General features: G+C 40.0%; 1 protein-coding gene across 2 annotated transcripts in view; it reads left to right on the top strand.

Annotated features, from left to right (window-relative positions):
• wnt5b (wingless-type MMTV integration site family, member 5b) overlaps positions 1-16,336 on the top strand; it is a 52,676-nt gene extending 36,340 nt beyond the window's left edge. For both annotated transcript variants that reach the window (XM_084711469.1, XM_084711468.1), the window contains 5 exons: positions 650-737; positions 976-1,135; positions 6,014-6,306; positions 14,199-14,357; positions 14,450-16,336. In XM_084711469.1, the coding sequence (XP_084567595.1) occupies positions 650-737; positions 976-1,135; positions 6,014-6,306; positions 14,199-14,357; positions 14,450-14,749 (1,000 nt within the window). In that variant the 3' untranslated portion in view covers positions 14,750-16,336. The remainder of the gene's footprint in view (positions 1-649; positions 738-975; positions 1,136-6,013; positions 6,307-14,198; positions 14,358-14,449) is intronic.
• Positions 16,337-17,055: the final 719 nt, after the last annotated feature.

Below are 17,055 nucleotides of genomic sequence, written 5' to 3'. Positions count from 1 at the left end.
CATATTCAATAAGTTTAAGATATGAAGTTGAACCAACAACACTGACAAACATTACAAACAAATTTGATTTCCTTTTACATTTTGTCAGTTTGAAGAGTCAGTTCTTCATTTGACACAAGTAAGTAAGTCCTGTTAGAGCTAATTTTATTTTTATTTTATCATGGTTTGCAGTGTTTTCATTATTGTGATAAAAAAAAAAGCAATGTGTATAAATACATACATATTTTATTTTAATCAAACAATTTATAATAAATGAGGAAATGTTTTATGTATATGTGGGTCTCTAATCCAATAAAAAGAGTAGAAACAGTCGTATTTTCCATGTATGGGCACAGATTGACATTTTTATTGAAGCAAAAGCAGTTCAAAATGTACAATTATGGTATAGTTTTTTTGTTGCAAAGGGGAAAAGGACAGGAAAAGTAATCCGAGTAGAGTGTTTGCAGTGATGAACACCAGAAGAGTGTATTTATCTACACTTTATAGGCTGGTTGTACTAATAAACTTGTGTCTGAACTCTGTCCTCTGCAGTGCCGACCTCCTCTCAGAGAGAAGTCGTAGATCACAGAAATCCTGCCACTTCTCTTTGAGCTCAACAGATAGAGTTTATTGGTTTGAATTTAGACTCAATATGGCCTCTGTCTCTCAGGTCACTCGCTTTGACCCCCATCCAGCGGCCAGAGATGTACATCATCGGAGCTCAGCCTCTCTGCAGTCAGCTGTCTGGCCTCTCTCAGGTATGTTCTGTAGACTTTTACCTCTCTTATAACTTGAATCGAGGGATGAGTAGGAGCTTATTCTTGAGTTATGTGGCTCTTCTGCGTCAGCATCAATGAAATTGGTGACACAGCCTGACTCCCCTCTGAGGAAATGGTCAAATAAAGGAGAGAATTTCCCCACAGGGACCATTAAAGTATGAAACCATTAACATGCTAATCTCTGCTAATCTCTGCTGTGCTGCTGTGCGCTCTGAAGGGTCAGAGGAAGCTGTGCCAGCTGTACCAGGACCACATGATCTACATCGGAGATGGAGCCAAGACGGGCATCAAGGAGTGCCAGTACCAGTTCAGACAGAGGAGGTGGAACTGCAGCACTGTGGACAACACGTCTGTGTTTGGACGGGTCATGCAGATTGGTGAGTTTATACTTTCTGATGAGAAATCAGGACCAGCAGAAGGAAAGGTCGTTATTGTCCTTGAAGACCTTTCAATCAGTCTGAGAGTGATGACATGTTCCAGTTTTGTGTTTTCTTAATTGAAATTTCAAATCTAGCAAACACTCAACACAAAAAAACACATACAGCCAGGGAAGTCGATTTAGCACAGACATCACGTCCTAATGCAAATTATGCTCAGGTAGGTAGCATCAAACCTTTAATCTCCAGCGATCGCTGTTTCCAATGATGATGCAATGATGGTTTTTCCAATGCGCTTCTGGAATCTCCTGATCCTGTTCCCTTTTCCAGCTTATTTTCCAATCTTGTGCTTTGAAGTTTTGCTGTGCCTTCAAGCGTTTTTCTTTCTTTTTTGCCTACAAGTGTACGTGTGACTGCATATTTTGTATGTCAGTATAGCAGATGTTGCTATTGTAAGATAATTTCATATAAGAAAAAAGGTAGTGGTTTTGCCAAGCAGTGTCAACAGCTATATTGTGTGAATGACTGTTTTGAAATATAAAATAAGCTAATTAGAGAAATGAGGCTGCAATAATGTACCAGCTCATTGTTTTGCTTTGATTTGACTCTTATTGTGATTATTAACACAACAAGTGGTTGTCAGGGTGTTGAATGTTTGACAGAACAGAGGGGGGCATTTGAGGTCAGTGAAATAACAGGCTGAAATAATAATCCACTGTCGGCTTTACCACATGTCATTGTTTAAACAGGAATATGAGTTGAACAGTAGCCTAAAGTTGAATCTATAGCACAGTATGGCGCACACTTTCTCAAAGTGCGGTCTGTGGGCCAACGACGGCCCTCAGAAACATTTTGTGCAGCTCCTGCATGCATTATATTTTGACTTTTCCATTTCAATACTTTTACTTTAAATAACCTACATTTAATACACAATATTATGCAAGTTCGTGGGTTTTTCCTGTGCAGCCCTCTGGTACTTAGCCATCAAAACTTCAAGAGCTCCTGATTTAGTGAACTGGTAGAAACAGTGCTGGTCCAATGAGCTTATACAGTCTTCAGTTTAGGGTTTGGGCCAACAGACTTTACTTTGTACAAGGCTGTGAAAACATATAAAACAGGGGAAAAGTACACATTAAGTTAGTAGTGCAGCCATACAATCCAAATGATAACACATCATTAAATTCCCTTTAATATTTCTAGAAAGACTTTACACGGTGGCATAGCCAGTGAAGTTAAATGGTATTTTTTTTTGATCAGTGCAATTGTCATAATACCTCTGTATCAAGAATCATCTTTTTGAACACAACTATCATTTTGTTGTTGTTGTTGTTGTTGTAATTTTTTTTTCTTAGTGGCCTATCATTACATGTTCAATATTTTAGTGGAGTGTTGTAAGAATAGACAACACAGACTTTTCTTCATAACATTTATCAGTGAACATCTTTACAGTAAAGGAAATTAATACTTCAAGATGACTGATAGCTATGCTTTTTATCAGGCCTATTAATTGTAATATTTATAAGACTTCAGATACTGATTCTTTTATTTATGACAATGATTTTGACCTACATGTTACCGGACCCACCCTCTCCGATTGTACATGAAAACTGCACGAAAGGTTTTACCTGAAACATTAAACCTGTTTACTTGTCGTTTCCACTTTACGCATGCGCAACGAGACGGAGAACTTTCCCAGTCGAGTACAGGCGAAGACGCATGAGAACTAGATCATTTTCAAGCAAAAAACAAAACAAAACGCGTCATCTATACGCAGTAGCCCTCGTAGTAGTAGTTTTTAGTCAATATGCAGCAGCAGTAGCTGAGCTCTCCTGTATCAGTATCAAGCGGTCTAATTCCCAGCAGGAGATGTGGGAAACCTCTCATCAACAAGTAAGTGTCAAATCCGCTGCGGGCAGTCAGACGAGGTGTTTGCTGCTCTTTTCTCTGTCTCCGTCCCGCTCTGTCCTGCCTGTCCCTCTATTGACAGTCAGTCTACGTCCACCAGGTTTATACGGAGGTGTTAGTCGGTCCATTGTCCCGCTGCTCCTCTTTTGAAATGCGCTGATGAGCTGACACCGAGCCGGCAGATCCGGACCTGCTATTTGAAGTCTGGGCTCCTCAGTCCCATAAACCTCTCGGCCTCTCTGTGTCTCTGCGCGTCTCTTTATCCTGCTGCTGAATAATATGTACGAGCATCCTAAAACCTGAATGAATGAAGAGCTCACACGCCTCAGATCTGCATACCTGCCTGTCTGGCTGCTCGGTGTTTATTCCACCCTATAATATACATTATGAAGCGAAACTGTGGGACACAGATAAGACAGCAAAGCACTTTAACTATTTACTGTAGTGTTAAAGTACAACACTATGTAGGGAAATGACCCACAAACACACAAATGCAATACACTCTGTAATGTAACTAAGTACATTTAATCATTTATTCTACTTAACTACAAATTTTACGCACATGTAGCCTATTTTTTTTTTAAGTATTTCCATTTTTGGTAACTTAATGCTTCCACATCATATGTATATTTAGGCTTTATTAAGGGTAAACCTAATAATGATTTTAATTCTCAGTTGATCAGTCGATTGTTTTCTCAATTACCTTGTTAATTATTTGGTCTGTAAATTGTTTGAAAATGGTGAAAAGTGCAAGACAATGTTTTCAAATTGCTTGTTGTGTGTGACTGTCAGTCAAAAATCCCACATTTCTCACTTGACAGGTACAAGTTTGAGGTACTGGTACTTTATTCTCTATTTTATTCAACTTTATATTTCTACACCACAACATCTTAGAGGCAGATGTTGTACGTTTTACTCTCCTGACAGTTTTTAGTTACTTTTCAGACTACAATTTTTCATATTTTTCAAACCGATGAATAGAAATAAGTAGGGTAAATAAATGGGAATGACAGCATTTAGTCACGTGTTTTACTTTCCTAGTTTATTATTAATACACATAAAACAGTAAATGAGCTACAGTGAGGCTCAAAGTCTCATTTCCATGTGTTCTCCCAGACCTGATGTTAAAAACCACTCACTGCTAGGAAGGTGCCATTACAGCAAAATTAAAGCATTTTGGAGAAACCAAAAAACTATCATAAGACCAGTAAACACAGTACTGAGTAAGGCAGACATCCATTTAGAATAAGGACGTTTAAAGCAGAAACTTAAGCCTTCAAAAAGTTAAACACTGAACCTCACTGTGGTCTTTGTTAAATGTAGCCTGAACCATAAATACCGTGACGGCTCCCCGCTGTTCACATGTAAATGTTCGTCTTCACGGCTCTTAACCTCCTACCTGTCAGGCCATCATCGCCGTCCTTTAGTTTTCTAAATGAAATGTGTACGAATGCTGAGAATCGACATACAGGATGTGTTGTGTATTCCAAAGTGTAAAACGGTGTTAGATGGTGCTGAGTGAGCAGAAGTCATTCATATGGGTTTGTCTGGTGAATGTGATGCAACAAGGCGAAGACTAACACTTGGAACACTGAATAAAAATGTTTTCCTTTTGTTCATTTGAAACTGATTTAGTCAGAATACACTTGTTTTATCTCACATTTTCTCTCAAGTTGAATTAATAGATTTAAGACTTCTTTTTTGCACAGAAAAGAAAAATCTCTCTAATTTGTTTCACAAATGTGCAAAAATCTGTGTTATTGAGCAGTTCTTCTTTGCCATGATAATCCATCTACCTGACTGGTTTTGCATAAACAGATGCTGATTAAACAGCAGGATTGTTGCACAGGTGTGTCTTGGACTGGTCGCAATAAAAGGCCACTCGAAAATGAGCAGTTTTTTTTATTGAAAAAATACATTTATTAGGAACTGAACTATGGCTAATTCACAAATATCTTTTTCTCTGATTGGCTTATACTCATTGCCTTTGTTGGTTTGGTTGGTTAGTTTTAGGAATGAGGAGTAATTGGACCACAAATGAAATTTCATTCACCACATTTGTGTTGAAACAAAGGCAGAAATGCATCACAAAACTCGGACGTATAAGTCACCCTTTCACTTTAAGGTTGACCGGCCTTACCAAGGACAGGTACGCCCAAAGGCCAGCTACATGGGAAAGCTGATATGTTAACTTCATTAAATACTGCATGTGTACTATGGATCACTGAGCTGGTATTTAAAGTTGCTGAGTTAAACCAGGTACAGAGTTAGAGCCTAAAATCACATCTATTGTCCATTGTTAGGTCAAGTGGGTGTGGGGCTGTTTGCTGTGTGTTGGGGGGAGGTTAACCTGAGCAGTTACCCATGTTCCCTGTCACAGTCACCACAGCTCTAAATAAAAACATGACGACAAAGAAAGTGTTATGTAAGAGCATCTAATACTGGGTTGCATCAACAAGGATTAATTTAATCTAAGAGTAGTCAGAGTTTAACGAAACTAAGTTTAAAATGTGTAAAACCAGATTTAAAATTAAGCAGAGCTCTGTTTCACAATTAAAAACTTATCTCTGTTTAGTAAATCCAAGTTTAGTGATGTAAACAGAAATTAAATAGTTTAATACAGAGATTCTTTTTGCTGGCTAGCCAAAAAGTTAACAAAAGGTTACATTGTTTGCTTGCTAGCTTAAAAAAAAGTTAACAAAACAAAAGTTTAAAGTTTGAGTTAAAAGTTTTAAATTTGAGTTAAAAGTTTTGGTGCAACAGATTAATTAGAATTAGATTATTAATTGATTAATTTAGGTTTAGAGTTAAAACTAAACTGAGGTTGGTACAGAATAAATTAGATTTAATTCGGTGTAAAAATTAATGTTTTTTGGTGCAAACCCAGCCTAAGAGTTGTAAATATCAGTTGATATACTGGCATCGCCTAACATGAAATTTTAAATGCATGAATGTATCTTCTCTGTCCATTAGGCTCCAGGGAAACAGCCTTCACTTACTCCATCAGCGCAGCCGGTGTGGTCAATGCCATCAGCCGGGCATGCCGCGAGGGCGAGCTCTCCACGTGCGGCTGCAGCCGAGCCGCTCGACCCCGCGACCTGCCACGCGATTGGCTGTGGGGAGGCTGTGGCGACAACGTACACTACGGCTACCGATTCGCTCGGGAGTTCGTGGACGCCAGGGAGCGAGAGAAAAATTACCCCCGTGGTTCTCCTGAGCACGCCCGGACACTGATGAACCTGCAGAACAACGAAGCAGGGAGACAGGTACGGCAGACGAGACACTTGATACTGTTTGTCAAAGATAGATGTTTCTCATTTCAACATGAAATAGTCAACACAGGTGTTACCAATGGGTTCTGTTCCATTCAGGTCAGAGTCAGGGTGCTGCTAATGTGCATGTTCACATGGAAATTCTCTGCTACACTAAATGGAACGGGACATTAATTAGTATCAATATGGCTGCCCTGAAAAAAGGTCTATTCAGCATCAAACTCAAGTTCTGAGTTGTGGAAGAGAAACGTTTTACTCCCACACTATATCTGTGTGTCTGTGAGGAATGTGTGTGTGAGTCGAGGTGGCCCCCGATTGCCTGACCTGGCAGTATTTGTGAGTGTGTGTGTGTGTGCAAGTTATTTATTGGGAGGGTCCAAATGGTATAACTGCTAACGCCCTTGGAGTCTGGCTAGGTCGGCAGGTCAATGCACATTCCAGTGCTGTAACACACACACACACACATTTGCTCATACACACATATTAAAGTCACTAAAAACCCCAATACACAATAGTTACACTACAATACATTTTCCTGATATTGGGTTTGAATTGGGAATGCTTATTCTTGGACATTTATGATGAAAATTACCAAATTAATTCCACAAAGCGATCATAAAAAAATCCATGTCAGTAGTGGCACTCTAATGGGTCCAACAGAACCTTTCTGCTCTCACTTAATCTGCCTGTGAGTCTGTGCCAACTCAACAACAGGGAACTGAAGCCATTATATTACTCTACACTACACTGACAAATTTTTACCTTGTAGAACACATAAATCACTGGTCTACTGATTTCAGATCCGAACTGAATTGTTAAAACACCACATTTATACAGTAACGCAACCAACTAACTGATGGAGGCAGTGGTAGACCAGCAACTCCTCTATCAAAGAATTTGAAGTAAGCACTAGACACTGGATTCAGTTCCCTGTTGGAAAGGGCTGTCTGATGGGGAAGCAAATCAGTGAAAATAAATATTCACACTACACAAGAGGTACCTCAGTGTTCACAATTTAATTTGAGTAGCCAGGACAACTTAAATCTGTAGTTATAAACCACAATTTACAACGACTGAAGAACATTTTACACTACAGCAGACAGCAAACTTGACTTTCTGGGTGAAATTGAATGCACCGTAATGCATGGGAACTGCACGAAGATGAACAGACAAGAAAAGTAGACAAGTAGACATAGCGCAGATCTATCTGGTTTGACTCCAGTCAGCAGTGTGACGCAGGTCATACATTTAATGTTGCATGACCAAATAAAATTTTACAGCAAATCAACTTTTCTGTCCATACTTTCACGCTCTCTTAGCTGCAAGTCTGCATCACATTTTTTTAGCAGCTGACAGCACGAGTGTCGTTATCTCTCGTAATTTTTTGCAAACTGATGCAGTCAGTTTGCCGTTCTCCAAAAACTTGAGCATGATTATGAATGTGCGCTCTTGTAGCGCACAACACTGATGGTGAATAGCGTTATACTTAAACTGTGTTTTTTAGGTGGTCCTCTTTTGAGTGGCTAAAATATGTTTTGCTGCTCACCCTGTCCACAGCACTCCACTGCACTAAATACTTAGCTTCTGTGCTGGTACTCCTGAGGGAGATGTCAATCAAAACGTGATCTGCCACACCTACACAGTCTTGGCAAATGGTCTACACAGCAAAATGTGCTGTTTTTTGAACTAGGTTTTCTATTAATCTTTATTTTCATTGGGATTTTTGTGGATGCTTAATGAGAAACAACTTCGATGTCATACGAGCATCTTTACTGTTTCCAGTCAAATTTCCCGAGGTTCTAATGAAGCAGCTCAGTGGACAATAACATGCGTCATTGTATGAAATAAATTATACAGAGAAGAGACAGATGGATGTTTTCTGATGTGTTTGGCACCACTCTGGATGCCATCCAGCTGTAATTATTAGCTTCAAACATGATGTTGGAGCTCAAGTTGTTTGGAAATGCTTTCAGGTGGGTAGAGCATTACAAGAAATGCAGTAAAAGAAACCTTTCACCTTCGACTGAGCTGTCACACACACGCGTGTGCACGCACACACACACACACACACACACACACACACACTTCCCTCGTAAAAGGTCCATTTGCCCGTTCTGGTACACATTGGATCAGGAGAATGTGTTTATCTTTAGTTAGAGGAGCTTTGTTTAAGCTGTTTGCAAGACAGAGACGCTGTGTGTGTGTGTGTGTGTGTGTGTGTGTGTGTGTGTGTGTGTGTGTGTGTGTGTGTGTGTGTGTGTGTGTGTGTGTGTTGCGTTTGATTTGTGTGAGAGACAGTGAGCCTGTTTTTTTCTGGGTGTGTATCAGAGGTCAAAGGTGAGGGTCTGGAGAGGTTGTGTTTCTGCTGAGGGGTCCCATTGGGGCTGTAGGAGAGTGTATGAGGGAGACAGATCTACTGCTGCAGCACACAGACACACACACACAGTTTCTGTAACACACACACTCCTTTGAATGACTTTTCCTCCTCTCTCCTTTTTGATCCCTGCTTTTCATTGTTGTCTGTCCATCGAAACGGAAGAGAGGAGAAGAGAGAGATGAAAAGGAGGAGAGGAAGACAGCTTCTCTCCTCCTCTTCATCACTTCTTCCCTCTTTTTTCCTCTCTCTGTCTCTCCTTTTCTTTCCTGGACACGCTGGTTTGTCCTAAGCGGGATTTGTCTTGCTTGGTTGAACAAGGCAAACCACAGGGCTTTTGTGGAGGTGACAGGGGCGTGCCGCTTGCTGTGTGTGTGTGTGTGTGTGTTTCTGTGTGTGTGTGTGTGTGTGTGTGCGCTCAGCTTCATTTGATTTGTGTGGAAGGTGGACAACGTGGCCGTCTGTGTGTGTCTGTGTGTACAAGCGTCTGGAGACAGAGACGCAGGGTGAGGGATGGACCTCCGTCACACTCCCCCGACTCTCAAAAGACCTACACACACACACACACACACACACACACACACACACACACACACACACACACACACACAGGCACCTAGGTCCACTGTCTCCGTTTCACACAAATCAAATGAGGCAGGACTTGTCACATAGAGACCAAAACAACTAGATATACATTCCCGGTCTGAAGACAATAACAGGCCTCCACTCTGAACACAGAAGTAAACTTTCAGATTTATCTGGGCAACCTGTGGGTCACCTGTGTTACTTAATGCAACAATCACCAGGCTTAATTGTTTTGATTTGGGAAGTACAGTTGTACAATACGTCATAACAAAAGAGAAATATTTTATGTATGTTTGGAGCCAAAGAAAAGCACAAGAATGTGTTAATCTAAGCACATACCCCCATGTCTGTTGTAGGTGAAATACCATCTCTGTCTTAAACCTTGCACGTTGGCCACCCAGCATTGTGCACATTTATGACTGTCTACTCAAGGACCTCTCATCCCTGTAGGTGCGTTTCCACCACAGCAACTTTCCCTAAATTTGGAGGAACTCAGTTCACTTCCAACGCAGGGTCCAAAGTCTAAATTAAATTTAAGGGGCATTATTTTACCCCCCAAATAATCATAGATTAGGAGACAGTATTTTCAGAAAGTACGGGAAGGGTGGAGCTTGCAGTGCAAGTTTTTTTCATAAGTCAGATTTGTCTAAGTCTTTAGACAGCAGTGAAAACACAGACAACAATAGGCTTTTTAAATCTTATAGTTCCTCACCCTTTGATTATTTGAAAGTTGCTGATTTGAATCAGCAGACCAACAATCAGTGCGAAAGTTGATTGTTTTACAGCTGCAGTGTTTATCACCCACATTGAAGCTGCTGTAATGACCATGAGTACGGTGCTGGCTGGAGTAATAACACAAACAGCAAGTCATATAATTACCTTTAAACGAAAACTTAGATGTAGGGTCACAACTATTTTTAATCGTAACAACAAGAAGAGCAGGCAGGAAAAGTCAGTCAGTCATGGCTCATGCTGTCGCAAAGGGTGGGCTATTTTCTCTATTTCTGCCCCGTTCTAGTACTAACTCCATACACACACACACACACACACACACACACACACACACACACACACACACACACACACACACACACACACACACGGCTCCTAACCCCTAACCCTGTCTGAGCAGAACCTATTGTGCCTGACACTGAGACCGTGTCTCCACCACGGATGGCTGACCATGTGTGTGTAAGTGTGTGTGTGTGTGTGTGTGTGTTTTCATCAGGTCCAGTGTCACTGCGCCCAGCAGGCACGACCTACCAAATAGCTCAGTATGACGCTGGACACACACATACAGTACATGCATGGTTTGATTTGACAGCATGAGGTTATTGGCAGCTCATAATAATAAGAGTAATAATGATAATGGTCTGTTTCTATAGCAACATTTAAAGGACGTTGCTCAAATAAATGAATCAAGAAATATGCAAAATAACCACAGTTAAAGCAGTGAAATAAAGACAGAAACGTAAAATTCAGAAAATAATAAGTAAATAAAAGACTACTTAGAGAGAAAAGCCTAGTTAAAAGTTAAGTGAAATAGATCTGTTCCAGGCTGTTGCTCATAAACTCCCACTGATTTCTCCTCCCTAATATCCTTCAAAATGTTACCAGAGTGTGGGGCCATAGATAAAACGGAGTTGCATCCCTAATTTTCTTATTACTTTGGCTCGGAACCTGTAATAAACCCCACAGTGGGGGATCTGAGGAAACATGAAGGCTCATAAAACAACGAGGAGTCATAAAATATAAGGATTCCCTCCTGGTGTTGTGTGTATGAAACTAATCCTTAACCTCCCATTAACACTTCCCCCACTGTGAGCAATAAGAGATACAAAGAGAAATACTTAAGTTTTTATTTTTCATTTTATTCAAACTTTTGCAAAATGTGAGAACCTCTTAAAACAAAAAGAAAAAAAAAGACAGAACCGCAAACCCTCAAAATGAGGCTTCTACTTTCACAAAATGTCATTGTCCTCTGTGTCTGTCTGAGGGGGTCACGGGGGTCGAATGGCAGGATTGGAGGGTGCCGAGTGCTATGCCTGTTGGGTAGTAAAGTAGAGGACAGGGGAGCAGGAGGTGGGAGGTTGGAGGTTGGGGGTCGGGCGGGTTAACAGAGGTGAGAAGGTAATTGGGATCAGGCAGTGTGAGGAGACGGAGCGGTGGGTCTCATTTGTGTGAGGAAAAGTCAGAAAAAGTTGATTCAGCAGTACGGCACAGCAGCACAATGTGTTGATGTTTAGAAAGATGTCTGATTGGCATCGGTGCAAACATAACACAATGTGCACTTAATGACATAGTGGATGGTATGATTTATGTGTGTGTGTTTGTGTTGAGGAGGGGTGTGTTATGTGACTTGTTTATTGAATGCTGCTTAACAGGCGTGGTGAAGCTGCATGGGTGAAGGGCTCCCCCTAAAGTTCACTGCTGCCAGGACCATAAATCTTCTGCATACTGCTCTGTTTTGTTTTTTTTTAACATACCCATATGTTTAAAAGATGCATCACAATGTTTAGACCTAGCCGATCAATCCGCATATTCATATTTAAGGCTGCAACTAATGATAAATTTCAATTGTTGATTACTTTGTCAAATATTTTCTCGATTAATCAAGTAGTTGTTTGGCGAAAAATGTCCATCATTGTTGCCCAAAGCCCAAGATGACGTCCTCAGATGTCTTGTTTTGTCCACGACCCAAAGATATTCAGTTTACTGTCTTATAGAGGAGTAAAGAAAGCACAAAATATTCACATTCAAGAAGCTGAACAATTCAAGAACTCTACTCATATTGCAAAGCAACAGTGAAAATGCATGAAGATAAAGGGGCAATTTGGCAAATATCTGCACTACATAAACTACATATATTTTGTCATACGTCAAGTAGCATAATCGAATGGATTAGGAAAAATCTAATCTGAATACTTTTGTACTACTTCAAAATCAAACAGAAAATAGTGCAACTTAAACAAAAAAACGATGCAGCCACAAACATTTCAGTTTAACAAATATTAAAAAATTTATTTATCAATATTCTTTTTTAACATCTTAAACTATTTTCAATGAGTTAATAGAACATTATTATGAAAAAGGTTTCATATTTATAACTGCTATATTGTAAAGATTTAATAAAAATGTAATCAAGTATTCCTCGATAATGTAACTATAACCAGATTGCACTTTTTTTTGTTTTCAAATGTATCCTGGGCTGATTATGGTGAGGCTACTTGATTTTTGTAAACTGATTATGTAATCCCAACTACTTGTAATCTGTTACTATCCAAACCTGATTGGAAATTATGGAAGGATTTTGCAGGAGAAGGGGAATTCTGCTTATATTTTGAGGCAATTAGACATTTTCCGTGTCTAAAATGATTTGAATGAGAGATATTTGGGGCTCATGAAAAAGTAAAATAATGATAAATGAATAATTCTGGCCTGTGATCTCTCCAAGACGATTCCTGAAAGCTTTATAGTGAAACTAATACTATGTCATCTTAGAGTCTTCTCACATATATTCTTTAAAATGACTGCTTTCTATGTACGAACTGTGTGGGAAACTGGATTTACAATAGAGCCACATTTCCTCTGCTTTCTATTCTCAGTCAGCTGTTTGTTTTAGTTTGGTGGAGCAGTATATTGACAGCCGTTGTCTGAGAACAGAGCATATGGAGCAAAAATCTTTTCTTTGTTTTTCTTTGCTTTGCATTTCTTCTCTTTTGGTTATATGCTTTAACCGCACATTTTAACCGGAGGAGGTTTTGCACCAGCGCACAATGGTGACAGAAACCCGGAGACAGGAATCTTTCCTGTCTAGATTTATTGATGTACAAAGATAATTTTAGAGGAAAGTCCCTCGGGATGTGTAGCAGTGCAGAAGTGCACAGCTGGCACATGTGGATCTGCATGTGGCGTCTCTCCTTTTGACCATAGATTTATGATAGAAAGAAACATTGTAATTCTCTCATATGTATTTTAAGGCAACTTTATTTCACCAAATTCCATCAATTCTGCAACGCAAAGCTAAAATAGCAGGTAGGCATACTGCTAAGCTAGGCTAATTATCTTTTAGCTAGCTTTATTTTTCTTTCCTCATTTCAAGATTGAGCGATTAGTTATGTGGGTTAACAATCAGAATTACCACCATGTCTATTCATTAGATTTTATATTTTTCGATTAGAGATAGAGCTCTTGACAAAAGTACATTTACTTTTAGCGAGGGCTAGCGGTGGCTATCTCCCAGCTCGCTTTCACTTGATATAAACTCGCTCTCTTGTTTTAGCTGTCTATTTGATTATAGTCCCGCTTCATAGAAACTGTATTTTTACATGCTTATACATTTCTAAGGCATAATAATTGTTATTATGGAAAAATCTATGTCATAAAGTTAAGTTTTGGGCGTTTTTGTTTTGTTTTTTGTTTTTTTGTTTTTTGGACCACATAGTCTATGTGTTGACAGTGTTTAGGCTTTGTAAGGCAGCATTAAATATTATTTAAATGTAAGTGTTTGCATATCTACTGTCCCTAGATTTTCTTTGATTTATTTAGGAGCAGTTACTTGAACAGTTTTATTCTGCATTGCATAGTTGAGTAGTTGAGTGGAAGATGTGGTGGTTACACATGTTCACCACTAGATGGTAGCAGCGTAGCAGCATACACAGCAGATCTACACTCAGGCCTACACCTTCACCTAAGTTTCAGACTGTAAACTTGTTGGTCCAGTCTGCAAGACAATTTCATGAGAATTCATTCAACAACAGTTTCAAGAAAGACTGATGTAGAGTTTAATGTAAGTAGTGAGAATTTATTGTGAAATAAAATCTTCTCTGGGGTTTTTGTCTGTCCTCCCTGTATAGATTGCGATGACATTAGGTATAATGAAACCAATCACGAGCATCAAACATATCTGTCTTTTTCTCTCCACCAGGCGGTCTACAACCTCGCAAATGTGGCCTGTAAGTGTCACGGTGTCTCAGGTTCCTGCAGTCTGAAGACCTGTTGGCTCCAGCTGGCTGACTTCAGGCGTGTCGGGGAGTTCCTGAAGGAGAAATACGACAGTGCGGCCGCCATGCGCATTGGACGCAAGGTACTGACCTCATGAACAAAACACTGAACAGAATTTCCCTGAAAAATAATCTTACACCAACTGACTCTCTCTCTCCATTTTGTCTCAACCAGGGCAAGCTAGAGCTGGTCGACAAGCGCTTCAACACCCCGACCCCGGAGGACCTGGTCTACATCGACCCCAGCCCCGACTACTGCCTCCGAAACGAGACCACAGGCTCGCTGGGCACGCAGGGCCGTCTCTGCAACAAAACCTCGGAGGGCATGGACGGCTGCGAGCTCATGTGCTGCGGCCGAGGATACGACCAGTTCAAGACCTACAAGCATGAGCGCTGCCACTGCAAGTTCCACTGGTGCTGCTACGTCAAGTGCAAACGCTGCACAACGCTCGTGGACCAGTTCGTCTGTAAATAGCACTGGAAGGGGGCGAAAAAGGAGGAGACGGAGAGTAGATAGGACAGGAGACAGGAGGGTGAATTTGCAGGGTTTTGTTCAGGATAAATTAAGACACACAAGTTCATGAAAATTTTCTGACCAGTTTCCCTCTCTCCTAGTTTTTCAAATTAAGAGCTAAAATCTGCATCTTTTAGTATAATGATGTAGAGATAGATAGATTGGGAAGAAGAACAGATGGATTGGAAGACATGAAACAAGGAGGAATGTGATTTCTTTCATGCTTTTTGGACCTTTCTCACCACTCCATCATCGCTTTCTACAGTTCTGTGTAAAATCCTGATCACAACCCTGAAGGAAGGAGGGATGGAAAGAAGGAATGGACAAACAAAGAAGGACATCAAGGATTAATGGACCTAGAAAGTGGAACAACTGGATCCTGAAAAAGGGGGACACATGCAACTAGTGTGAAGATATGCGAGATGAAATAAATATATAATTAAGTAATAAATAAATGTACAACTCTTGATTGTTATTTAAAGAGGCTCGAACAAACCTGAAGACACAGTTTGGACACGTACACCTCAGTCCTGTTGGAGTTTGAAGCCATTTGAGTGTTATCTCTTTCAAAAAAAACTGTTGACCTTTAACCGTGCAAGAGCAATTCTAGCATACGTTGGTTGTGCTGACGTTGCAATGCCTGCAGAGAACACCAGAAATGCAGAAAAGTCTAGACTGAAACAGATGGATGAGAGCGAATAGAAGAGGAATCACTTATTGGGGGTGCATGGAGGGAGGTAGTGAAAAAAGGCAAAAAAGTTGAATGAACGTTGGTTGATTTTTTTGCAACAAAATCCAGGAGGAAACTGTAGATGTCTGTTAAATAATGCATTAAAAAAGTGCAGTAAAAACACTTAACCGTCAAGTCAAAAAGGACTAAAGACTTACAGGACACACTCTGTCCATTTGTCTCTGTGTAAGTACTCCTGTTAGAGCAGATTTCCAGCACCTGTGAGCTGACAAGTGTGCTGGGCAGGTTAATGAGGCTCGGCCATCATGACAACCACGGCCGTTTAAACAAGCAGCTCCATCTCTGTGACCTTCAAGTGAGCAAAACCTCCATTAGTGAGATTAATGTGCCGTATCTGCCTTAATGAACCCGCACTAAGAGACACGTTCACCGCGAGGTGGACCTCTTCATCTCATGTTGTTATGCAACTTGTTAAGTCAACAAAAAGCCCTGTGGTGTCGATCTGGCAGTTTTTGCCACCAATTTAACATTTTGTAATAGCTATACCATGAATTTTGCAATTTGTGTGGGTCGGGTTGAGATTATTCTAAGCGTATAATGTAATCCAATCGATAAGACGCAAACATGAAGAAGACAACATGGACAGAGGAGGACTGAACATGCTGTGGGAAAAAAAATGAATGTGTGAGCGTGGAAAAAAACAGAAAGGACTGCAATTTATTATGTGCTACTTTAAAGACAAAGTAGTGGATCAGAAAAGAAGGTATATTTTATTATTGTTTTTCATTTCCTGTTTTGTATGTTTTATACATGAGTATTATTGTGTATTCTTTTGATAAACTAGTCTTGGACAAGGAGCCGTTGTTCTGTTTTTGTGTCGTCCGCTGCATTTCCTTTGGAAAAGTCTTAACTCGGCCGACGCTTTCACTCTGTTCCCCGACGTCCACAGACGAGTCTTTGTCATTCAGAGGCTGTTTTGGAAAATGATGCTGCAGTTGCTAAATCGGGAAGCAATGCAGCACAAGAAACGGACTTCGAGTCGTGCGATTCACAGAAACAATGACACAATTATAAATGGAATAGAAGATTTACAATTACTATTAAAGTGCGTGAACTTGAATGAAGGAAATTTACTAACATGAAGCACCTAAATCTGTCATTCAGTGAAGGACAAAGAAGGCGATGGATACAGATATGTCTACCTGAAATTGCTCATTATTATTCAGGAAAAAATGTATTCAATAATTAATTATTGCCAATATTAAATGAACTTCATGATTTGCTTACAATTACACTGGCAATGAAAATTAGGATAGAAACTAAACATTTCCCCAATTTAACGTGATGTTCAGGGAATATGTCTCCTGTACTAAACATCTGTAGATGAAGGGCCGAACTGGTCCTGTGGTTTGATAAATGAAAAAATAGAATCATTGTCTCTCATGGCATAAAATTGCAAAATGTCGCCAGGGATAAAAATAGCTGAGAAAAATGGGAAGCTCGAACTTTCCACTCAAGTCAGCAGAAATGTTTTTGTCTATTATTAGTAAGACAAGATCTTAGAATAAACATATGA

This window comes from Lutjanus erythropterus, chromosome 22 (assembly GCF_056507025.1).
Source record: "Lutjanus erythropterus isolate fLutEry1 chromosome 22, fLutEry1.hap2, whole genome shotgun sequence".
In the NCBI taxonomy this organism is placed as follows: Eukaryota; Metazoa; Chordata; class Actinopteri; order Lutjaniformes; family Lutjanidae; genus Lutjanus; species Lutjanus erythropterus.
This window is presented reverse-complemented; position numbering and strand designations above follow the sequence as displayed.